The 26,236-nt window shown below is 40.8% G+C and overlaps 2 protein-coding genes across 3 annotated transcripts in view; one reads left to right on the top strand and one right to left on the bottom strand.

The window, feature by feature from the left end:
* Window positions 1-4,768, bottom strand: part of slc37a1 (solute carrier family 37 member 1) — a 32,513-nt gene extending 27,745 nt beyond the window's left edge. The window contains exons 1-2 of one of the 2 annotated variants that reach the window (XM_068725240.1): window positions 4,630-4,768; window positions 3,253-3,511 (exon numbers count right to left, since the gene is read on the bottom strand). In XM_068725240.1, the coding sequence (XP_068581341.1) occupies window positions 3,253-3,308 (56 nt within the window). In that variant the 5' untranslated portion in view covers window positions 3,309-3,511; window positions 4,630-4,768. The remainder of the gene's footprint in view (window positions 1-3,252; window positions 3,512-4,629) is intronic. The other variant, XM_068725241.1, reaches the window with a different exon arrangement.
* A 1,885-nt stretch (window positions 4,769-6,653) lies between these two features.
* LOC137883667 (ribosomal RNA processing protein 1 homolog B-like) lies at window positions 6,654-25,443 on the top strand. The gene is made up of 16 exons (XM_068725239.1): window positions 6,654-6,855; window positions 7,402-7,484; window positions 8,597-8,654; window positions 9,975-10,060; window positions 10,320-10,381; window positions 10,474-10,603; window positions 11,716-11,780; window positions 12,589-12,797; window positions 13,631-13,761; window positions 15,306-15,403; window positions 17,307-17,326; window positions 17,437-17,577; window positions 19,671-21,136; window positions 21,239-21,409; window positions 23,133-23,199; window positions 24,804-25,443. The coding sequence occupies exons 1-16, from the start codon at window positions 6,729-6,731 to the stop codon at window positions 25,013-25,015; spliced, it is 3,126 nt and encodes a 1,041-aa protein (XP_068581340.1). The 5' UTR covers window positions 6,654-6,728; the 3' UTR covers window positions 25,016-25,443.
* The last annotated feature ends 793 nt before the right edge of the window (window positions 25,444-26,236 follow it).

Raw genomic sequence — 26,236 nt, 5'->3', positions numbered from 1 at the left:
CACCCTGGCCATCACCGACACCTTCATCCCACGTTTATTCAGGTCCCGTGAACCCTCGTCGGCGCTCTCGTAGATCCGCAGTCCGGCGTCCCAGTACACTCGTATGTTGGTATCGGGCGACTCCATAGATGCGGAGATTGTTTCTCCAGATCAACAATTTTGTTGTGCATGCTCGAGTTTTGTTTCACTACCGTTAGCAGCGTGTCTTTTATCTCCAGGTAAGCTGATTCCAGGTCTGCTATATGGGTTTGTGCCTCGGCGATGCTTGCGTGTTGACTCTGCAGCTCACGTTTAACTTTGACGTTGGCCGCCATCTTCTTGATTATTGACCTCGGCAACACCTGGGTTTTCTTGTGATGTGTTTATTTTCTTGTCAGACTTACACCTCATTTGCGAATTCACTCCTCTCATACTCAACTTGATCTTATTTTAGTGCAGATTTATATTAATAGGAGGTATTTTGAAAGCTTTGAGGAGCTCACCACTACACATCTTGTTGTAGCGCCACTGGAAGTCTGATCAACCCGTTTTTCTTGTGTGTGTGTGTGTGAGAGCTGACTGGAGAGAAACCAGTTGAGTCAGCTAGACGGCATTCTGTGAGCGCTTCCAGTGTGTGTCAGTGTGTGCGCTGACCACAAACAACAGCAAGACAGCTGGTAAGGCACTGCTCTAATCCAGCTGTCACTGACACCACACTGCGTGCTAAAACTGCACCAAATATGTATCTAACTCACAATATAGCCCGGCTGATTTTATTATGCTTCAAAACTTCCTCCATTGCCATGTTAATCAAGGTCCAAATCAATATTCGAATGCATCAGTTTTTTTTTCTTTGTTTCGTATGTAGGCATTACCCCAATAAACCATGAAGTACCTAGAGATTTCACTCCGCCATCGTTTCATAATGATTTCATAAGGGATGTGCTGGTGACCAGCTGCAGTTCGGCTCGGAGGGTGAAAGTGGCTCGTGACTTTCCAGCACTTTAAGCTGGTAAAGTTGGAGCTCATTCTAATTACTTAATAACTAGGTCATATAAAACTTAATACTACATTCTTCGTTGATTGATATTTTGTATTTAGAATTTGAGTCGGCAAAGCAGCCGAACTGGTAACTAATATTGTCAAATAGATGTAGTGAAGTTAAAAGTACAATATTTGCCACTGAGATGTAGTGGACTAGAAGGATAAAGTGAAGTGAAATGGAAATACTCAAGTTAAGTACAAGTACCTCAAAGCTGTACTTAAATACAACTTAAATAGCCTAAATGCAATTAGTTACATTTCACCTCTGCTAATACAAGTGCATAAAATTGTTTGCAACAGCCCAGGGTTGCTCTCAAAGTGCACCAGATTGATGCATTTAACTTTGAAATGTACATGATCCTTTGGGAAACACTGTGTAAATACTGTACTCACTAGTACACCAAATGAATGTGCTCCCGAAAACTGTTTCATCCTGTTCGACGAACGTTTGTTAAAAACTACAGTGCCCAGCCTTCTCTATATGTGTGAGCTGTTTTTAAAGATTTACTGACAACAAAAGACCGTTTAGGAACGTCAAAAAGAGAGACGGACTAACACCACTGGTGGTTTTGCAGTTTTCATGGGACATGTTAACAATAACAAAGATATGCAATAACAGCCGTATCCTTTCATTTAGATCAATCTGATGATTCTTATACGCCTTATGTAACTTCCTGCAATGCAACAACTCGCATGACCTCTTGCAGTTGACGTCAAAGCGTGAACAACTCCACGTCTGCCGTACACTACTATGCCAACAAATGTTTTAAACGGCAGCCTCAGCAGAATGTAGTATTTCCTGTTCTCAGGACTCTGTCATGCACCATCCACAGTGACAAACGTCATGGAAATGCATTGTCTGACATTACTGCTCAGCCTAGTGCTGGGCGGTATACTGGTTCATCCGTCAGCAACTCTTCAACAGGCAGCAAAATATATTGTTTGCGCAAAGAGTTCTAAGGTCAAAGCTAACACTAATTGTGTATTGAGAGAGACGCCTAAGTTATGGTTATAACTTTATAACACAACAATTAATAACCCACAATTAACTCTCTTTAACAGGGCAACACCACGGCACATAACAGTTTGTGACACATAAACAATTTGTAACACTAATAATGGTACATTTATAAAAGTACACCACCGAACGGCATGCTGGGTACAGCTCGCCCGTTAGCTAGTCTGTTAACAGCTGGGAGAGGCTCCATCGCTACAGTAACGTTACATTAAAGAACAGAAAAGAGCGATGCAGGATGAACAAAGACAGAACGGAGATGCACCAATAGAGTCTGTGCCCAAGAGAGGAGCTGTCAATCAGTAATGTTCGTGAAACAGTTGAGAAAGACAGGTTCAGAGCAATGATTAAAACACTGGATTCAAGGTATGTCTTACGGGGCAATAATACTTCAGCCAAACTGTGATCCCAACATTATACCAACAACACTAAGCAAGCTGGAAGCGGAGCTACGTACAGTCGCCCACTTTTCTACAACAGTGTAGGTCAGTATATAGTGTTTATACAAAAACACTTAAAATTCTGTTCTGTTTTCTGTTTTTACTACGTTGCAGTTTGCACAATAACATTTTTTACATTCTGCAACTGTTTCATACATTCTGATTCCTTCATATATCGTAACATTTTGTGGGGCCAAGCAAACCCTCTAGTAATCAAAGCCTTTATACATGATGACATTAAAATGCTTTTATATTCTATGTACTCCTGACAGTAGAGTAAGCCACTATACACCTATGTAAAAACACAGTCAAGGGAGAAAAAAAATACTGTGATATACCGTGAAACCGCCAGAATCTTAAAAAATACGGTGATACAAATTTTTGGTCATACCGCCCAGCACTAGCTCAGCCCACATGGACAAAAAGGTCTGTATGTGCTGATTGATACACTGAAATGTCCATATTGCACAGAAATATCTGAATAAATAATATCTTGATTAACTGTAACATCTTGTTGAAATAGTCTTGGATGAGGGAAAAATTCAACAAGTCAAAGTGAAATAAGCACATATGCACATTCACATTCAAATAAACTGATTGCCAACGACTAAAACAGCTGGCAAACAATTCACACTAATACATTAGCTGCACATTGATGTCAAATTGGCAGAAACACAAACTCAGTGGAAAATTCTGAGGAAAGACTAACTACGTAAAGACTATGTAAATAGATTACACCCACTTAAACACACACACAATCAGGTTCAGACTCACCACTGGTCCCTGTCGAAGGACACCAGCAGACGGATCCCAGGAGGAACAGTGGCCATGTTTGGGCACGAATATTGACAATGACAGTGACGGGCAGCTGGTGTGGGCTCACGCTGAGGAGGCTGATGGGGTACACAAAAACATGGTGGCGCCGCCTTGGCTCATCTCCATCTCAGCGGAAGCTGCTTGCAGATCGGCAACATGAGGATACACGGCTGAAACCGTGAGCACTGGAGCTGGAAGGACAGCACAAATCAGGAGTCTGAGAAGATGACAAGAGAGGGAGAGGGGAGTGAGAGGGGCAGTGGAGGAGGGAAGAAAAAAAGGAAACGATAAGAGAGGGTATAGCTGAAGAGATAAAGAAGGAGACTGGGAAATGGAGAAGCCCATCAGTGAGGAAATGAAAAGGTCACAATTACCATTAAGTGCCAGGTTTCCAAGCAAGTGTAAAAGACTAATTTGTCTCTTTGTTTCTACGGCTCAGCTATATCCACATAGGACCATGTCCATCAGAGCATTAACGGCTAGTTCAACAATTTAGAGTATAGGGCAGGAGAGCAACTGAACCGTAAAGTCAAACTTTGACCAAATTCAAATTAAAGTCCAATTACTCTTTGAAGTCATGGTAATGGCAAATGGACTGTACTTGTATATCTATTTTCTAGTCTTCTGACCACTCAAAGCGCTTTAACACTACATGTCATCATTCACCCTTTCATACACATTCATACACTGATGACAGGGACTACCACGCAAGGTGCCACCTGCCCATCAGGACTATCTAACATGCACACCTATACATACATCGCAGGAACAGCAGTTCCTGTTGGGAGTGCAGTTTTCATATACTTTCCCTTGCCAAATTTGACAAGGCGGTTGGATTAATAAATGCATTTAATTTGAGTCACACGGCCTCGTCTATACCCCCGTTGCTCCGTGCCTTTTCCCCTTACATGAACGCAGCAAATCACGCATTGGTGTGCCCCGCAAGTCCGCGGGGCACACCACCCAATGTCTGCTGGGGCTGAGAAGAGCATCTGGAACTTCAGACGTGTACAGCGACCGACACTAGCGTAAGGACGAAGGATATGTTCTCTCATAATCCTCGTGTATAACATATGGCGAACATGAAAGAAGAACCTCCAGTCTTCAATAATGTATCGACACAGTCGACAGAGACACGGCGAATCAGCAGAGGAAGCTGCAATACATTTCCCCTCATACGTGAAACAATACGGTGGTTACATCGCAAGCGAGACGACAGCTAGCGGGTCCACATCGCGGCTGGATCAAATGTTCAACCGCAAACCTTCGGTCCGTCTCGTGACGTTACCCGAACACAATGAGCCACAAACACTCCATTCCTGCTGCTGAGCTTACCTCGGAGGGAAAGTCGACGGTTTCGTCTTTGTTTGTGCCTTCAGTTAAGCGACATGTCCTCCACTTCCTTGTTGTGTGAAAGCTAGCCCACTGTCACCTCAAAGCCACTCACACACAGAGCACACACACACAGCTGGGCTGGTCGTGGCGCACGCTCCTCTCTGCTGCTCTGACGTCACTCCCGGCTCCTGCTGCCTCAGATGGTTGTTTGATCTTTTACCAGAGCCTCTCACTGTGGGCCACAGTCAAACATCACACTACTATCATACTACTATCACACTACTATCATACTAGTATCACACTACTATCATACTACTATCACACTACTATCACACTACTATCATACTACTATCATACTAGTATCACACTACTATCATACTACTATCACACTACTATCATACTACTATCACACTACTATCACTATCACTCTACTGGTATACTACTATCACACTACTATCATACTACTATATTCATGTAATATATGGCTTTGTACTAGTTTTTTACCACTACTTACAGTCTTTTTGTACAGATCATTACTGTGTACCAAGTAATACTAATGCAAGTATAAACTTAAGTTCTAACAATAGGCCTGAATGATTAAAAAATGTTACATACCCCCAGATACTTGTGTTATACAAGCTCCAATACTTGGACCCAGACAAAGGGATCTGTGCCTCAGTGGAAGAGCAGGGTCGTCCTTCAATGAGAGGGTTGGTGGTTTGATCCCCGGCTCTGGCAAGACATTTAAACCCAAATTGCTCCCACTGGCTGTGCCTTTTGTTGTATGAATATTAGTTAGTCCTGATGGGCAGGTGGCATCTTTCATGGTACCCCTGTCATCAGTGTGTGAATGGGTGAATGATGACATGTAGTGTTAAAGAGCTTTGAGTGGTTGGAAGACTAGAAAAGAGATATACAAGTGCAGTCCATTTACCATTTACAAAGTTTAACTTCTCTGTTCGAGGTCCTGGATTTAAATGAGGCAGAGAATCTACAGTAGCTTTCACTTTCTGCTTTTGGAGGACAAATTCTCCTATTGGTGGAGATAATATCACATAATCTACAAATGTAAATTGTAACACTTTTGCTCTTCATGCTCTGTTTTATTTGATATTGCACTGGAAGCTCACCACAAGCATTGGACATACTGAAGAACCTTGGAAAGACTGACTTGGGTACATCTGAAGTCACTATACTATACTGATGTCAGAGCATCAGCTAAGGGATGTGATCTACATAAACAGTGATCTCTTCTTTGCAGGACTGTGTTTGCAGTTTAATAATAAAATACTCTGCAGTTTTTCATCATTTATGAAAAACATTCATTTATTTATGAAAAACATGTATTCCTAAAAGATATAGGCGACATATGATCTAAGTCAAAACCTTCTAATGATCCTGGCTTCTGATCATGTACATATATAATTATTGGGGGTGTGCCTATCCTTGTGGAGCTGCTGTTGTCATAAATTGAGTTCATGCACTGTATAATTGCATGTAGCCTATAGCTGTAATAGCATGTCATGTATTAACAGCCACGGCAAGGAGAGGTATCTTAGCTTGTAAAGCCCCATCAAATTACAGAAATTGATGAACTAAACGTGGCATGTGGAAGAGTACATGTATTCATCTTGAACGGGGCCATGCTCAGTACATCATCTAAAGAGTGACGAGGTCTAGGTATTTTTTATTGCAGCTACTATGCCTAGTGCAGGAATATTTGTAGGCCAACTGTTTTCGACATTAAAATCGTGTATTTAATACATATTATGAACATTTACATTTAATTAATTTGTGTTTAGCATTTGGGCTGGTCAAGAGAATGTAGCATGTCCTTAGTGTGTTTTTGTTACTTCGTAATTTTTCTTTGTAAATTGGGGTAGATAACTCTGGTCCACACGCCAACATGGTAAGTGGTGGTAATGCACCGTAACGCTGGTTAGCACCCGCCATCGAACTGAAAAAGAAGAAGAAGAAGAAGAAGAAGAAGAAGAACGTCGGCGCGTCATCAGTCCGCGCCGTATCGTGGAAACGTGGGGCGAAGAGGGAGCAAGTAAAGTGGATACGAGTGAAGAGTCTCCACGTGAATCGGTGTGAACATGGCGTCGATTCAAGAGCCAGAGGTCCAGCTTGCTCAGAGATTAGCTTCCAACGAGAAGCCCATCCGGACCAAGGCTGTGAAGAAGCTGAGGAAATACATTAATGTCAGGTCTCACATCGCGACAGGTAACGTAGACTGTCCGCGCTAGGCAGCTAAGTTAGCTGTTTCACAGCTCGCTAGCATCAGCTCAAAAGCTAATATTAACTTGAAAATGGGTAGCACGTTAACGAAACGTGTATTATTAACAGCGACTGGTTGGTTCAAACCATAACTGTTTGAAAGGGAATTGGTCCCACTCTGACGCATGTGTGGTGTTGGTAGCTACACTTGGTGAACACGTGTACCTGTGAGGTGAAAGGCAGTTTGTGTGTAACTAACGTCAGTTAAGTTAGCTAGTTAATGTAACAGTTAAGTATAATTTGCTTTGTCAACACAATAACCAGAACAGTAACCGTGTTACAGTATTTGTTGCAAAATAATGTTATGGTTACATAAAAAATTCTGCAGATCTGTAACGGAAGATTTTGTCCACTGTCAAAATACGTTGTAGTTGTCTAGTCCATAAAGTGCCTTTAAAAATGACTGATTACCACTGCAGTCAGCAGTATTTGTATGCAGTGTACTCCTGGACTCAGTACATGTCTCTCATAGTCTTGTTTCCTCTTGTGTAGGTGGATTCACAGGTGATGAGCTGCTCAAGCTGTGGAAGGGTCTGTTCTACTGTCTGTGGATGCAGGACAAACCACTGCTCCAGGTATGCTTTGCTGCTGTTTGTGTGCATGGCTTACAGACTCGTTTAATGGGGAATGGGAGCTGCTGTGAATACATACACAGTGCATTTCATCCCTTTTCAGACATACAATTAGTTCACTGTGGCTCAGTGGGAAAGCAGGTCATCCAATCAGAGGAACGGTGCTTCGATCCCCGGCGCAGTTTGTCCATGTCAAAGTGGATGAATCAGTGTATGAATGTAGTGTTAAAGCTAGTGGTACAATGGATCATAAAACTCACGGTTCGGATCAAAGATCAGATCAGCACAAAAGAAAAAAAGGGAGCAAATATAACTTTTTGCCGCCGATATTAATTGAGGATCATTGATGATCCATATTGTTTGATTATTGAAGCTGGTCTACAAGGCTCCAGACTTCTTCTTTTTGCCACCTTCCCAAAAATCATTTCCACCGCTCTGAAGTCTGTATAAACATTCTAAATGTTATCCTTTTACTTTGTAATAGTCATTTATAATGTTTGTTATTTTTAAATTAAAAAAACAAAGTTCAAATGGTAAGGAAATAAAAGATTGTAATTTTATGGATTGAAACAAATCTTATCTTTGGTAATTTTAATGATGTATTATAATCTGTTTATAACTATTGTAAACAGGTCATAATTCCCTCTCTAACATCTATTTATGTTGTTGTGAAAACATCTCCTATAAACAACTGAGATTACATTGACAGTGGTGCCCTCCCACCCGGGCGGTTTGAGTCCACGTCCCCAGGAACAAAAAGGTTCTGGCCGATGGTTGCTGTAAAGCTCACGGACTAAGCCGCAAGCCACTATAAACCGTGTAGAAAATGTGCCCCGTGAGGTCCAGCCAGCCTCAGAAGTGTAAAAATATCTTTGGTTCATTATGAAACTGTGTCGGGCTGCTGCAGTCTAGGTAATTAATGGGATACACTGGCCTCAGAATACTAGTGACGGCATCTTGATGAAGAATGAAAACCTACTCAGAGTCCAAATCAGAGATATTTAAAATTGTCTGTCATAAATCCAAAAATGTGATTAGAACCATGTTCAGTCAGTCACCCCTCTCCTGCCTGATTTGATATCTCTGTTCATGCCGTCTTCACTTTTCTTCTTTAGGAGGAGCTGTCCAACCAAATCGCTACCCTGATCCACAGCTTCCATGATTTTGACGGACGTAAGTTGCCCACGTCTGATTTCATAATGTCGTAGGATTTGATATGAGGCACATAAGAAAAGCCCTGCAGCCTGTTGCACCAGCTATACATGAGTTCTCTCTTAAGTCAGGGTGTAGGTTCCACGCTCAATGATGCGTTGAAACGAGTTAGGTCGATTCTAGAGCTGTCGATGTTTGGTTGCACCAAGGAGACGCAAGATCTTTCTTGGTAACTGTGGCATTAAGTCCACTCTTACCAAAATATTGTTGCCAAAATATCGTTTTTACTTTCTGTGGCCAATCAGTGAAAAGCACTCTTCATGTTGCAGAAGAGGTTCTAGGCTAAAATAGTTATTGTTAATCACCAAACATCAACCAAAAGGAAGATAAACTAGGTCAAAGCGTTATGATCAGGTGATAGTTTTGCAACCCTAATCAACAGGTTGTGCAAACATAGGGTATTATAATATAAGGGTAAAGTTACACTATTAATGGCCAGATTAAATTATTATGTTATAACAAAAATCATGATCATTTACACTGGCAAAATTATTAAAAGTAGTTTGTTAATAAGAAAGTTGTCTAACCAGATATGCTTGCTTGTCAATGTGGCACAGAGGGTATATATGTCACTTCCCACTTGTGTTATTTTACATGTTATGAACTTTATTGTGCATGTTTACAGAGCGCTGATTTGAAATGATCCATCTAATTTTTGAAATGATCCAGTAGCAAAGTCATAGTGCCAGATACAAGTCGTCTTACACATAGCCTGTAGTATGTGTACAAGTTGTCTTACACCTAGCCTGTAGTATGTGTACAAGTTGTCTTACACCTAGCCTGTAGTATGTGTACAAGTTGTAGATACAAGTCGTCTTACACCTAGTCTGTAGTATGTGTACAAGTTGTCTTACACCTAGCCTGTAGTATGTGTACAAGTCGTCTTACACCTAGCCTGTAGTATGTGTACAAGTTGTAGATACAAGTCATCTTACACCTAGCCTGTAGTATGTATACAAGTTGTAGATGCAAGTCGTCTTACACATAGCCTGTAGTATGTATACAAGTTGTCTTACACCTAGCCTGTAGTATGTGTACAAGTTGTAGATACAAGTTGTCTTACACCTAGCCTGTAGTATGTGTACAAGTTGTAGATACAAGTTGTGTCTTACACACATGTGGAACTATTTCAGCTGGTGCAACTATTAAATGTTATGAGCACTTAAACTCTGACTTTAGTTAGAAATTACGTTCAAACTAGGCTACTTTTGAACTTAAACATAGCTGATGCAACCCAGTGCTGTATTTTTCATGATGATGATGATGTGCCGTTTTCTGCAGAGCTGTTATACCTGGAGAGCTTCCTGCAGACCTTCAAAAGAGAGTGGACTGGTATCGACAGGCTGCGCATGGATAAGTTCTTCCAGGTTAGTGTGAAGAGAATGCTGAATGAGTTTTACCTTTTTAAAGTAACTGATGCAGTAAGATGTTTCACTCTGGCATGAAGTCTTTTGATTAAGAAATCGTCGATCAGTGAGCCATAAAGCTTAAACACTGATTGCATCAACACATTTCCATAAAGACGCCAGCTGTGTAATTTTTAAGTTATGATAATTGAAAGATTTTGGATGTTTTATTTCTTAATAATCCAAATGATGATTATTTTCCCCTCTCTTTTGTTAACAGCTGGTTCGCTTCATGTTGAGACAAACTTTTGAGATGCTGAAGAGGAAAAACTGGGAGAGCAGGTAATGAACTCAAACATTATCTCCAAAACCTTTTTGCTCACCATCACGTCATATCCTTTAGAAGTCAATAACTCTGTACCATGCCTCCTCAGTGCGGTTGCCAGGTTTCTGGAGCTGCTGACAGCACACCTCCTGCAGAGCAGCAGCGGGGCGCCCAGCGGGCTGCAGTTCCACATCCTGGACCTTTACATGACCGAGCTGGCAGCTGTGGGTTCAGCAGAGGTACAGCACCGCCACTGTCTTCAAAACATTCTTGTTATTTGTGATAAACAGACTGTTGGGGTTTAAGTGTGTCATTGAATTCATGATGGAGGAGAGCTGATGATCTACTAACACAAAATACTATTTACGAATATGTACAACCATTTATGTGTACTTTTGGGTTCTCACAAATGCATGTTCCAATCTACACACTAATTCCAAGCAATTTGTACACAGCAAAACAGTTAAACAAAAGCACACATCACAATCTGACATTTTACACTGCATAGATTAGCTGAGGGGCTACGGCCTTTCCCTTACTCATAGCTCTTCTACTCATAATTCGTTTGAAGTCAGTGCTTCTCCTGACAGAACAAGCTGAGCTGCCAAATCACAACAAAGGCACACATTTGAGTTCCTGGAAGTAAAATACTCTATCAGCCCATTATACTAACGCTAATACATTAATACTAATGATCTACAGAAGTAAACATCACCAAGAAGATTGTCTATTTCTACAAATTTGTGTCATTGGTGCCACCGGATCGGATTCTGGTGAAATCAGATGAAATCATGCAGGCTCACCAGAAACGCCTTCAGCTCAGAATCCAGCTACAGCAGAGACTGGTCCGCTGTGGACAGACCCAGATCCGGCTTCACTGCAGCCTTGGACCTGCAGTCGGAGCTATACAAGATACATGTATTATGAATCAAGTTCATAAATGGCAGCTTTTTGCTAGGTTATTAGTCCATTTTTAGCTTATTTTCAAGGAGGGTTTCCAGGTTTGAGTGGTCTGATGAACGCTGTTTACATCCTTGTTAACAAGATGAGAATGGTTGGTTGGAAAAAAATGGAAAATGCATTGTGATGCTGACATCCTTTATTCCATTATGACATATGCTGTATAAGTACAGTAGATTCAAGCTGCCTAAGTACAGCCTCAGAGCCTCTAGCATGGCTGTGGATGCTATTCTTAGCCACTGATGCTTCCTCTCTAATTGTTTTGAGACTTCCACTGGTACAGTTTAGTTTGATTCTTGAGTTGTTATTTTAATATAACTTCGAAAATAGTTCCAGCATAAGGAAATACAATAATGCCACAATGATCCTTATGTTTCTTTTCTTTTCACAGCTCACTGCTGATCAGAACTTGATATTCATCGAGCCATTTTGCAAAACGGCAGCCAAAACCAAGGAGTAAGTCCACATCAGCTCCCATTTTTCTGCTTCATTTATTCTAATGCTATCGTGCACTAGAGCTATGTAATAACAGACGTTACCGAGCAATTAAGAATAGAAAATGCCACTGTCATGCACAACAGGATGTTAGGAATCTGTATCCCAAGTCAACGTCTGAGCTCTTTATTTTATTGCAAATAGTCTTTCATGTTTTCTGTATTTGATGAGGGTGCAGGTGGAGTTTTCGTGGACATTGTGCTGGCACCTGTCAAATTTCAAAGTGGCTTTGCAGTTTCCGATTGGCCATAGTAGAAAAAAAACCCATAGACACATGTACACTACCCTTTAAATGTTTGGAATCCGCTGTTCTACTGATGATCTATGGGAAAGAGATGGTTCATAATTAAGGTTTTAGAATTCACTTGTCACTCATGCTGATTAACTCATGAAAAAACGCCTCTTAATGCACAGCAGGGCGCATGTTCTATATTCTTAACGTCTTAGTTCTCATATTAAGTTATTTACCTACGCCTTAATAAAGGTGTTGGTAAAACCAATCGCCCATATACGATCCTATCACCAATAAGCACAGGCCGAATACAGAGTATTCCTCTCTGACACCTGACTGGAACCATTCAAGCTTTTGTTGCAGGAGATTCCAAACTATTGAACGGTTGTTTATGTAATATAAATCTATCATTTCTTCTGTACTTCAAAGGTCCAAGTTGACTAAAGCAGCTTGTTTTTTTACATTAGGTCTGGTGCTAACCACTTCCCATCCTCTCATTCTGTCATCCGTTGCTTCTTTTCCTGTCTGTGTCGCCAGTCGGTCTCTTTTCAGTGCCATCTGCAACAGCATCCTCAGCACCATTATTGACCAGGCCCCCTTCGCTATTGAAGACTTGATGAAGGAGTTGAAAGCAGCTGAGCACTCAGACTCCGACTCCGGACAAGCTTCTGAAGAGGACGACGGCGAACTAAATGAGAAGATCAGCAAACCGATCGCCAAGAAACGGACATGGAAGCAGATAAACGGTACTGTCCCAAAAAACCTGCATAAAATACAACTGTATGTTTTTTGCCCCAAAGTGCACAGGATTAGCTCACCGTCACTTTAATCATCAGCTGGCTGACAACAGCAGCAACAGGAACTTGGCTTGAGTCTCCTCAAGGGCCTTTGAGTTGTAGCATTTATTCACTGACAAATAGACTCTACACACACTCTCTCTCGACTGGACACTTGCTAGCATTACACTGAGTTTGTAATACACTGGTTTAAACCCAGACAGACACTGCTGACAACCTCTCAGCTAATCTAAATGATGTGGTGGAGACTTACTGGGCTTTGTTCTGCACAGACACTGCACCTGGTAATAAACTATGGATTTAACCCGTTTGTGGATCAGGTTATCGTTGCAGCTGGGCGACTTATTAGGCTCAACAAACGAGAGGTTAATACCATGCCGTAGTGGTATCGGGTGCCGTTGTATCAAATGTATTCCACACATTTGTGGACTCTGTCAAAGGGGCATAAATGTGCTTCAATGACTGCCGGTCCCGCTGTCTATTTTGCCAGGGCACTGTTCCTGCATCCTGTGCAGACCATACAAACAAGCCAGAGCATGTTTTCCCCATAGCAGAATGATAATGAGTGGAGCCAGAGCTTTCCTTAGTGCTGACACGGCGCTGTGGAGATGGGTCTGGCTATAGACTAATATAATGATGATACAATTTGTCACATTTTGTTATTTATCCATGCAATGTTCTCATTACTATTGACAGAGACAGTAAACAGTGTGTGTCACTGGCAGGTGCTTTCTTTTTTTTAATGAGAGGTAAATTGTGCTGTTTTTCTATTTTTATTTCAGGCAATATACCAGATGAAGATGAAGATGAAGATGAGGATGAGGGTGATGATAGTGATGATGCTGAGCTTCTTCAGGTGGAAGACTCAGACACAGAGGGGTCATGTGATGAAGACGTCGGAGAAGTCCTACAGGTGAGGACTTTCTCTCTATTTTTATTCAATGTTTTTCTTTTGAGATTCATGTGTTAGTCACACATTTCACTGTTTTATTTTTGATGCATGCCACTTGTTTTATACTCTTCATATAAGTCAAACTACCTCACAAATGAGTGCTGAAAGCCAGCAATGACTCAGCGTTTTAGTTCCCTTGACTCAAAGTCAATGGGTTTTAAGTTAGATGCCTGAAATAAGATCTGTGTTAAAACAAGCTTGAGAGATTTTAGCATTTTGTTCCACAACATAAAATACTTTGGTAAATACCTAACTTGTGAATTCTAAAGATTGTACGTGTCTTAAACAGGCGGTAGCTAACAAGTGGCTAAAGGAGACTACATGCTCACTTCTGTTTGGCAGACAAAATGTCATCCCTGCATCTCTCTATGGTTCTGCATGTTAGAGCCAGCCGGCAACCTCCGGTTCTGCCGAGTTAAGCCAATGCAAGTGTCCTAAAACTGCATTCTCCCTACTGACCATCCTCAGTAAACATTGTAAACATGAGTTTATGGTCTCAATCTCTAGTTTCAAGTCTTCTTCAATACAGCATGATGCTCATTTAATAAATTATGGTCCATTTAGAGTCAAATAGACCATAAAGCAGAGAAGGCAAGGTAGTTTTATTTAAATTTGGTTTCAGAACAATGGTCGTTGAAAAGTTGTGAGGATGGCCAGCCAGCGTGTCTCAGATTGGAGTGAGACGAGGAGAAAAGGTGACGTCGTGATCTTCGCAATAAACCATCTTTGATGTGTCGAGTCTTGGCCAATCGGCGTTAAGCTACCTTAGCCAGAGTAGATTATCATTTAAATAATTTAACTAGATTGAATGCATATTAATTGCAAATAGAAGAGGCTACCATTCTAACAGCTTTACAGTAACAGTAGAAGTCCATTCATATTAAGCCATACAGTAACAGGGTTCAAGAGCTGAAATACTGATTAATAACTGAATAATAAATTAGTTTTTTGCTTAAAGTAAATGTCTTATTACTTAATTTTTGTCTCAGAGTACACCAGAATGCTACATTTTAAAGCTCATATTTAAAATAAAATTCTCCTGGGGGAGCATACTGTATGTACAAATGTATGGCGGGTTTAATGGAAAATCAATAAAAAGTCTAAAAACTTGAACGGCAGAAACCCTGTGTGAAGGATGAATGTACTCTGCAAACAGCAGTTTTCGGCTTGTTCAAATTAGCTGAGGGAAGAAAATCAATTTGAAAACTGGTATGTTTTTGAAAATGGCTTGTAGAAATGCAAAGTGTTCTTTTTATTAAATATGCAAAAAGATTTAAGGAAATTGCCTGAAAGTGTAGCAGTCAAGAAAGGGTTGATTATTGGAAGTCATTCATTCTTAGGCTCTGATTTTCCATTTTTATGGATCAGTCGAAGTTTATCATTGCAAGCTTTCTTTCTGTTTGAAGAGATATTTTGAACAATTATTCATGAGTGTAACTTAGATGGTGGACATTTAAAATGGTGATGAATTGGTTTTGATTTCTGAGTATTTGTGTGTTTTGCAGTTTAACTATGCCGCCCTGGCAGACAAGCTGTTTGAGTTAGCCAGTCGTGGCAGCACACCCAGCAAGAACAGACAGAGACTCTACAAGATCATCAAAGTGTGAGTAGCAGCTGTAACACTACACTTCACCTAGTTTTTTTTTCTCAACCACGTAAGGACCTGCAAACTTCGATTGCAGTACTAAACCAGAGATGGAAAGGAAAGCCAGCACAGTCTCCAGATTGAAAACTTGGTTCGACAACATTCTGGTCAAAGTGAGTTTATTTTAGACTGACAGCTCATCAGTACCACAGACTTAAGGGATTGGTGGAACTGCTTTAGCACCCCTGGCTCTCTTTCACCAATCCCTTCACTACCATTTTAGCTTTGAGAAAACGTGGTAGAATTACCTCAGGGTATCAGGTTGCTCCACACATAAAGTCAGGAGATACTGGTAACCAGATTTTAACTTGGGTAACGGACCTACACAGTTGATAATGAGTCTCTCAAATGGCTCCCCCATTCCAGGTATGGCATGAAGCGGAGCTTGAGGCATCGCTTGGTTTGGTTTCCAACCAACTGTTGTGCATGGCAAGAGTGGCAATATTTAGAAATATCACTTTTCCATCCAGGCCAGATGGAATGCTTCAGTGTGCTGAAAATGGGTTCTCGTTATCGGCTGATGGAGCCCACATGAGCATACCATCCTCCCATTAGTAAGCGACATTGGAAGTACTGATCTCATCTTTAGGCAACACTGCTGCAATGCACTTAGCCAAGGAAGGGTTGATCATCTGAGCTGCTATGAGTGGCTCCCTGCCAACCTTTAGCTGGGTACCAGATTCAACAGGTTAGGGGACAACAAGAACAGCCTTCCAGGAAGTGTTTTAGCGGCTGACACGCCCCCTCGTTGTTCATCAGTTATGTGATTGGACGCTGCAGCCGATCAGACTGATACGATTTTTTTTTCAACCTGTAAAGTGAAGACCGATCGCAGACTAAACTCAAGCTTTATATTTGAATAGTTTTCTGATTCACCATCTGGTTTAAATATATGTTCATTGTAGACTGAACAACAAAAGGACCACAAACAACTTTCTTCATTTATTAGAAAGATTTGTCTCTTCATGATTTCCTGAATAACTTTTATCATGGAAACAATTAAAGTCAGAGAGAGCTGGAGAGATGAAATACTGTTTACATCATTTATCATCATTTCATTCAGTCACGTGCGGTCTGGTTTGATGATTTATGTCATCTAAGAGAAACCATAATCATATTCTGGGTTATTTAATGACGTCACAATTTGAAAACGTACAGACGTCAAATGCATTCCGCCGGTAGAAATCGATCCTGCGCTTATAAACAGGACACGGAACAGTTTGTTAAAGAGGTAACAGACTAGAGAGAAAACGCCTCTACAGTGATGATTAGTGTCTTTATTAGTTACTATTATTAGGTACAGTGATCATGTGTACAGACACAAACTTCTCAAAAGACTTTCCAGCTGTTAAAGCAGACTGACAGCTGATCCAGCTGTGATCAGATCCTCCGCTTCACGTGACGTCTCATATCTCTTAAAAACTAAGGGACTAAGATGCAAGGAAAGGACGCAAGTGAGGGAAACAGGGATGCAATTAAGAGACTTGGGATGATTTGATTTTTTTTTCCTGAGAATGCCTCATGATGAATAACATCTCTGTTGAAATCTGCAGGTGCAGAGCTAGTTAACGTTAGCCGTTAGCAGCGTGGCTGAATACCAGATCTAGCTCAACTATAACGTTGTTTGATTCAAATGTAATGTTAAATCATAGTTTTTGGGGAGAAACTTGAATGAATATAGTTGTTTTGAAGGACGTGTTTTAACAGCTATACGCAGATATATGTATCGGAAACGATATCGTAAAGGAATAAATGGTATCAGAACATCTCTAATACTGCACCATGAATGATCTCTGCCTCAATCTGAACTCATCACTGTTTTCTTCTTCTTCTTCTCTCACCCTGGTGTGTTGAATGGCAGACTGCGTGATCTGAGTGAAGGTAAGAGTTGATGATCACACCCTTTTCGTCACACTTGGTTTAATATTTATGAAAAGGGAATTGTTCTTGATCTTTGACCTTGTCCTGTCTCCTCCTTCATTTCTTCTCAGGCATCTTTCCTCAGGATGAGTATCCAGAGGAGGTCTCCACAGATGAGGATGATGACATGTTTGGCAGCAGGAAGAGGATGAAGAGAGGAGGTCGCATGGAGGAGAACGATGAGGGGGTGCCAGGAGCCAAGAAAATGAAAGGTATCCCATGTTAGCACATTTACCTCCTGCCTATGCAACATTTTAAAATCTACTGTTGAATTTATGGATCTCTGATAACCGACAAGGGCAGTTAATCAAACAAGCAGTGGCGGCTGGTGGAACATTTTCTAGGTTCCACATCCAATCAATTTCAGCAAACATCCCAGTATGATTTAATGCAAACAAATGAAGGTATCAAAAACGCATTACTACTTTGCAGTTAAATATTTGTCATTTATTCCAACACGAAAAAAAGCAGTAAATAACACTTTGACAAACTTTCTGATTTTTGTCACCCTCACAGGCAATTCAGTATAATATAACTATATATTTATCATATAATACTATTCAGTATAAATAGAACATGTTTATTTATTGAGATGGACCTTGTTTGTTGGTGAAACCAATAGGGAGGTAAAGATCAGGAGAAGTAAACATGAAGTGTAATTAGGAATAATGGTGTTAAATTAAGCTATGATGAGTTTTCACTGTTAATTTACCAGTCTCTCTCTTTTTTTTTTTTTTTTCAAAGCAGTTTTCTGTGTGCGGTATGCAGGTGTTATTTTGTTATTTTTTTTCCGATTCTTAAAATGGTGTATTTGAATGTGAACAGTGTTGACGTTGCATAAATTGGATTTAGATCTTGAGGATCCAATGAGCTCAATTATATTCATTTGTGATGATGTTAGTCCACATTTCACATTGTGAGACCATTTAAAAACTTTAGGATAAACACGGCCTGATGAAACCTAACTAGCACAAACTAGAGACTAGGGCTGCAACTAACGATTATTTTAATAATCGATTAATCGATGAATTGGCGGGGAAAAGGCGAGTGAATAAAAACGTGTCTTTAGTCTTGCAAACTGTACCACCCCTGCTTTACTACTGTTATTAACGAGCTGACTCTAACGAGTAAACAGCAGCACCAGGAGAGCTACTGGAGGGACGTTACGGTCCTCACTTCAAAACGGAACAACAGTAGGATTCTGTATTGACTAACCTGCTGTTCCTCCTCATCAAGGACTCCAACATGTTTACGTTTTAGGTGCTGAATCCGTGCCGTGCCATGTCGCTTTTGCATATCTTGCAATTAACACACTTAACTCAACTTTTTTTTTTATACTCAAACATCTCTGCGACTTATTGAGTGGCGTAATAATCGCGCGACACAATGAATCGATGATGAAATTTGTTGCAAACGCTTTCAATAATCGATTTTAATCGATTTTATTGATTCGTTGTTGCAGCCCTACTAGAGACCCTCTGAGCATTCAGGACATTCAGACGATGCAGAAGTTCAAAACAAAAATAATCATGTGGTTTGCTTCAGTTGCAGCATTGAGTAAGATGGGCCTGTATGTGTCTTATGTATGCCATTTAATGTAGCTCTTGATTCAGAGGAGACACTTCCAGGTAGTGATGGCGAGATGAAGCTTCATGAAGCTTTCCATCCAATTGGTTCACTCATGGGCCGAAGCTTCATTTGCTCTACTGTGCCATCAACTGGACAATAAATGTAAAACAGGCAGAGTGATTATAATGACACCATGGCTTTGGTGTGTGAAGCGTTGAATTGAATAAATGAATGATGTTTGTGATGCTCGAATAGATTACAAACAAATAAAGTCCCAAGTCCACAACATGTGAGGGGGGATCCATTGCGTTTCGCTGCCCCTTATATTTTGAATCGCACGCCAAACCCGCGAACCATTTCCTGAATCAGTCACATGGTACGGCCGGCTCGCGAGCCTTCGAACGTCATCAACACAAGCCTCGATACGCGCTTCACAAAAATCTTTCCGGATTAATCGACATGCGTTTCGAAGCCGCGACACGGAAGGACATCACTAGTACCGGGTCACTCATCCTCACTTAAGGGGGGAGCTTGCCTTGTTAAACTGACCAAATATAATTATCACCACAGGTTAAATGACAACCATACCTGAACATAGCACTGCCTGTAACTGTTAAATGTCCTACATCTTGTCCCTGAGTCTGTTTTATCATACATGGAGAACTACATTTAGTCTCCTTGCAAAGCTTTTCATTTAATGACAAATATTTGATCTGATCTGTCGCTGCTCCTCCAGGGGGAAAAAAGGAGGCATCCAAACCCGACAAGCAAAGCAAGGATTCAGTGAAAGATGACATTGAACCAGCTGACCTAACTGCAAATGAAAACAAAAAAACGAAGAAGAAGAAAAAGAAGAAGAAAAAGAAAGCCGTGCAGGATGGAGGTGCAGACAGATCTGGACAGGAACAGACTGTGGCTCAAGCTCAAAGTACAATTAAAGAGACTGAAGGAGGTCTGGAGTGTTCACAGAAAGGAGATTTGGAAAAGGAAGCACAGACGCACAGCTCCCTCGCATCTGTAAAAGTGACAGAGGCAAATACTCCAGAGAGCCCGTCAGAAACTCTGCTTCTCTCTGAAGTAAAGAAACAGCCTGCAGTTACTGTCACTGAAGAAACCAGCCAACCCACTGACTGCACGAGTGACGACATGCACCAGTCTGTAAAGATCAGAAAGGGGGAGACTTCTGAGGTGACGGAGGCAGCAGAGGAGCAGCAGGCTCCTGTTGAAACAGAGCCAGAGATGTCCTCCGAAGCTACAGTCTCGGGGAAGAAGAAAAAGAAGAAGGGCCTGAAGGTGAAGTTACAAACAGATGAGATTGTAGCCAAACTGCAGGTCAATGCAGAAGCAGAGATCATTCCAGTAAGTTTTGAGGAGTCGGCAGAAAAAAACACAGCAATGACACCCGAAACTGATTCTCCAACCCCTGCCAAGCAGAAAAAGAAGGGCCTAACAGCTGAGAAGAATCTCAAGGAGGCGCAGGTCAATGGTGTGAGCACAGAAGTGGATTTCCCATCAACACATTATGAGGATTCAGAGGGAGGTGGCCCAACCTCTGGACTTGAGAAGCCAACTGATTCCATCACCCCATGCAATAAGAAGAGTAAGAAAAAGAACCTCAAGGCTGATGAAGGACCAAAGGTTGAGGCACAATCCGAGGAAGAGGGAAAACACACCAATGCTGAAGTCATATCAGTTGTTGAGGAAGCGCCACAAGATGCCACCACAGCGCCACTTACAAAGAAGAAAAAGAAAAAAGGCAAGCAAGGGGATGCATCACTCGATGAAAACACTGAAATCCACCTGAACAAGAAGAGGAAAAAGAACCAGAAAGAATGTAAGACTTCAGTGGAAGAGGAAGCAGCGGCTGTGGAAACCCGTCAGGCAGTGGATGCTGAGAAACTGCCGTTGAAGATCGCCGTGACAACACCAGCAAAGAATAAGAAAAAGAAGTTGGCAGCAGCCCAAGTGGACGTAAAAGATAAAAGCCAGTTGGAGGTGGTTTGCAATGTCGATGCAGAGCTCACATCGGGTGAAACTGAAGTGGTCTCTTCCTCCGGGAGACCGAGAAAGAAGAAGAGGAAGATCCCTGTGGTCTTTGAGTATGAGGTCGATGAGCTGGAGGCGGCTGCTCAGGAGGCTACATTGATCAACAGGGTTGCAGAAGGAGACACCGTTACCCAGAAGAAGTCCAAACCAGACAGTGTGAGTGTTTAATAAGGTTAACGGGTTCAGATGAGACTGAACGGCCTGACTATCTGATAACACTGAGACATAACTCACTTCTAAATTAATTTTCCGTTTCAGGATGTTGGAGAGACCTCCACTCCTCTTCGCACTAAAAAGTCACAAAAGAAGTCAAAGACCTCCTCCGGGTCGGGGTCTGACTTCGTCACCTTTCAGAGCAGCGCCACAGTCCCAACACCACTCTTTTGCAAAACCAAGGGGAGCCCCAGCACCCCGCTGTCCGGCAAGAAGGTAAAAGTAAAGAACAGTCAGAACTAAGCACCAAAGAAATGGTTCAACAAACCTTTCAAGGTAGTGTGAAATTTAATAATTTGCAGGTTTTGTTATGGTGTTCGCTCATTAAAGATGGCAAATGCAGACCGTATGCCCTCAATGTTGTGTCAAATTTTCCTCGTGGCATGACAAAAGGTACTCAAACTGAAAGTCAGAAAGTCCAGTATTGTGTCATCAATACTGAGGTCACAGATGGAGCTAAGCAATGGGTAACCTCCGTGGACTGGACAACACGTCTCCACTTCCTTCCACGTTACAAAGGTGAAGCCAAAGTAACCGGGTAATGGCCCTTTTGGTCATTTGGGGCCAGACGCTGCCCGTGGATCGTGGTATTTAGGTCAACCGCCCGACCCAATTTTAAGCAAAGCACGGCCACAGCTTGTTAGCGTGAGCCACCTAGCTGCTGCATTAGCAGAACAGTAGCTGGCTGGCTCTGCTACTACTTCTCTCAGAGCAGCGGCCAATCATGACGTCACACCTCCTTTGTTAGCCTTGAATAACTATTTAAACCAGACTAAACAGAATGATGAACAAGAAATGACAAAGATACCATTTTGGGAAAATTGTATTTGACATGTACTTTCCACTAACATGGAGGGGGCGGGTTTATGGCCTATAGAGCAGCCGGCCACCAAGAAATGAATGAGATGTTTTGACTTCTCTTTTGGGGAGCTGTCATGTAGCACTTTGTGTTCCATTTTAATTGTATTTAAAGTGCTATACAGATAGTCAGATTATTAAAAATAGCCTAACTGTAAAGCTTATTTATATAGCACTAAAACTAGGATAAACTAAGTCATTAAAAAATACTGTAACGGCAATAGTGCTGCATATGGTGCTGTTGAGCCACTCTGCGTATACACACACACACACACACACACACACACACACACACACACACACACACACACACACACACACACACACACACACTATATATAGATGTTTTTGTGACGTTGATAGTGTTTTGGTAGATGCATGATGGCAGATGGTAAAGGCTGACGGAGGAAAACATTGTCAACATACACTCTAGGTGTTACTCCTCCATTTCTTTCTTTTTTTTTGTTTTGCTGTGGTGAATTTATGTCTGGGCGACAGTGGCTCAGTGGTAGAGGGGTCGTCCTTCAATCAGATCAGTCCATGTGTCCTTGGTAGGACCGAATACCGGGCCTTAGGTGGATGTTTGGGTATGAATGGTTATAGTTCTGATGGGCAGGTTAGCTTGAATGGGTGAATGATGACATGTAGTGTTAAAGAGCTTTGAATGGTCAGACGACTAGAAAAGAGAAATACAAGTACAGTCCATTTAATAGTTTTTAATAGTACCATATCAGATGATGCTCTCAGCAGGCTTTCCTGGGCACATTTAGAGGTATTGGAATGGAAATATGCTCCTCGGGCCAGAGCTTTATCCAAACCGGAGTATTTTTTTATCAGCTGAATCTTTAGTTTACAGGCCTGTTAATTGGTGGAGTGGAAGTGTAGAATCTACAAAGAACTAAGAAGGTACGATAATATGATTAATTTGTTGCATTTTTGGGAGGAAAAAAAAAAGTCCACAGCAGATGTTCTACTGATAAATTGATCCGATTTACTCTTGTTTCATTTCTATCCTAGAATAAATGAAATCCATTATTATTTAACCGTGTGTGACTTCTTTTTTCATGTTTGTATTTCGCAGAAGAGTCAAACTCCCCAATCATTATCCAAGAAGGTGACCTTCGGTCTCAAGAATAATAAGACAGCTGGTAAGAAATGGGACGCTATTTGATATTTATAATAATTACTAAAGTTGTTTTCTATGTTAAAAAAATGGGATTACTAGTAAAAAAACATAAGACTTATTTAGAGCAGAATGCAGTATGACGGGCTGGAAAAGTCTGCAGTTCATTTTGCAAAATGTAGCAATTGGAAAGAATAGCTCTTTGTTGTGCAGGTAGAAACGGACAAAACAATGGTGCTAAATACAAATCTACAGAGTACAAACTCACCAGAAAATAACATAAAAAGTCACAGAATCTAAAAAAAAAAAAGAAGGCTGGTTTAGTTTTAGTTGAAATTAGTTGAATTGAAAGCAGTGGCAGTGGTTTAGTTTTTCTACCTTCCAAACCAAATGTACCACAGGACAGTATTCTAGTAATTCTGACATTTGCACGAACAAGAGTTGATTAATTGATTTGTGGGTCGACAGAAAATTAATTGACAACAGTTTAGATGAGTGACAAATTGTAAAAAAAGAATTTAATTCTTAAGAATTTACTGATTCTCACTTATCAACTATGAATACATGCCAGTTTTTAGTTTTATATGCTATTGAATTAAAATTCTGGATTTAGACCAAACGGGTATTGTAAAACATCACCTTTTTCAATTTTTTTTTTTTTTTTTTTTTTTTCAACCGAGATAGTTACTTAAAAAAGAGTGATCAGATTAATTAGTAATTAGCATATTAAGTTGCAGTCCTAGTACAAATTCCAACCTTAACTACTATCAAATGTAAGCACCCCTGATAATGATTATGCAGCTCAATTAGTAACCATGGCAACACGTTAGCGTGTCAGCACTATGAGCAAGTGGGACTGTTTTTCTCCACATGGATGATGCAGAATGACATCACCAAACCTGTCCAATGAAATGGTCTCCTGTTGTTTTGGATGATGTCGTGTTACTGCTCTGTTGGTCACTGGTCAGTGACAGTATGTACTGAACTATAAATGGTTCTGTTCTGTTGGGACATCAGTAGAAGGTTTCTGAAAGCTGCAGCTGTTCTATTTAGAAACTTTTATTCCTTTTGAAAACTACTAAATGGACCTTGTGGTCAGATCTTCTCAACTGCTGTTTCCAAGGTCAAGAACAAACTTTTGAGTCTCAGCTTAGTAGTGTTCCAGCTGTTTGTTGTGGTTGTGTAAGGTTCATAATAATGATGTACACAGGTTAAATTGGGATTTGTAATGTGGGGGGTTCCAGGGGATTCTCCTATTTTGATGCCTTTTAATGCACTCGGGCACCTTATTTACATTAAAAATGATTATTGTATAGAAATAATATACTTTTTACTCCACTACATTTATCTGCCAGCTTTAGTTACTTTGCAGATTCTGATTTTTAAGATAATTAATTCTAAATACAATTACGTTATAGATGAATATTATTATAGATTAAACTTCCCAGCAGTATATAGTCATTAAAATGAGCTCCTCCGTTACAACATTAAAATGTTGAACACCTTTGAAACCCTGCTTATATGTTCAGTAAATCGTTGTCGTTGTTGTCGTTGTTGTTGTTGTTGTTTTTTAGTGGTAGCAGCTTTTGTAACTACATACGATTTTTACTTTTCCGTGTCATGGTGCAGAGTTTCGGAAGACTGATCGCAGCCAGCTTGTGAATCCAGACAGCGCATCACGAGTGCCCTTTGACCCCAAACAGAAACCCAAGTTTGGGGTCTTGAAGTCTCCACCCACACCACTCACCACCAGAAAGACCCCCAAGGCCAACAGGAAGACCGGCACGAATACTCCAAAGAGTACGCCTAAACGACGGCCCTCGGCAGCAGACTTCTTCTAACGCTCCCTGTGAACAGACTGATTTAGAACACATGCCCTTCTGGAGAGATGCATATACAATACAGTGGTATTTTTACTTGTATCTGATATCAGTGTTACTTTTTCCCTCATTGAGTGGTTCAACATTTTAATAGTTACTCATTACAGTTTTTCCAATGTAATCAACTTTTCAGTAAATGTGTGATTGAGTTTGATACAGCACATGTCAAAATAAATTATATTTTGGGGAAAAAAATGTCTTTTTAAGGAGAACAAAATAGTAAACCATCAACAACTGTACTACATATTTTCATTACTTCAGTCCAATTCAAGACCCTTTGATGCAAACATAAGACAAATGTCAGAGTAAAAATAAAGAGTGGTAAAGTGTACCTCTGTTTAACTTAGATTATTTTCTCATTAAAGTGTGATACAACACGACCAAAGCCATTTCAGAGCATCTTCAGCCTTTCATTTGAATGAGGTCAGTCCGTCGATGCAGCGGGTGTTCCAACACATGCCAGCAGCCACGTTTCTGCCATGGCTACAAACGGCTGGAGAGGCATCAAAAATCGATTGCAAGACTCCAATCCAATATGTGGTGGTAAACGTATCGTCCTATGTGCAATGAAACCACAAAGGCAAGTGATGGTTAAATCTTGAGGGAGTGGCTCTCTTTCAGCCTTTGTCATCTTAACAAACACAGTATGTGTGCATTAAAACCTAATTATTTGTGTATAAACTCCCTCCCTTGTGACTACTTCCAGTATGATTTGATAGTAACTGCATCTAAACTATAAATTGACATTTGTGTTCACTTCAGTCAGTCTGAAGACACTAAACACATTTTTTGCATTTCGTTAACCTGTGACAGCCCACTGTTCTGCCTGTGGGATGCTTCTTATGAACTTTGGAAAGCAGCTAGTTGTAGGCTACTATGACAAAGTTAATTAAATATAATTATGTCTATTAGACTCTTGTCTTTTTAGTCATCGTCATGAAAAAAAAAAATAGAGACCATCTTGTGGTATAAATATTCCAGGTACAATGCATGTCAGCTAAACAATGTCTGATTAAATTAAAGGGATAGTTATGGTCTTTTGAAGTGGGGTAGTCACTTATCCATAGTCGGTGTATTACCTAGAATAGACGACGGTCGGCCCCGGAGAAGCAGACACGAGTCCCAGCACAGCACTGCAAAAAGTATTTTAGCTACCCAAAACAAAGGGCGACATAAAAAATC

Source organism: Cebidichthys violaceus, unplaced genomic scaffold (assembly GCF_023349555.1).
Source record: "Cebidichthys violaceus isolate CVI_PGR_0920_01 unplaced genomic scaffold, fCebVio1.0.p SCAF_34, whole genome shotgun sequence".
NCBI classification, from domain to species: domain Eukaryota; kingdom Metazoa; phylum Chordata; class Actinopteri; order Perciformes; family Stichaeidae; genus Cebidichthys; species Cebidichthys violaceus.
The sequence above is the reverse complement of the archived record's forward strand: the minus strand, read 5'-3'. Positions and strand labels throughout refer to the sequence as shown.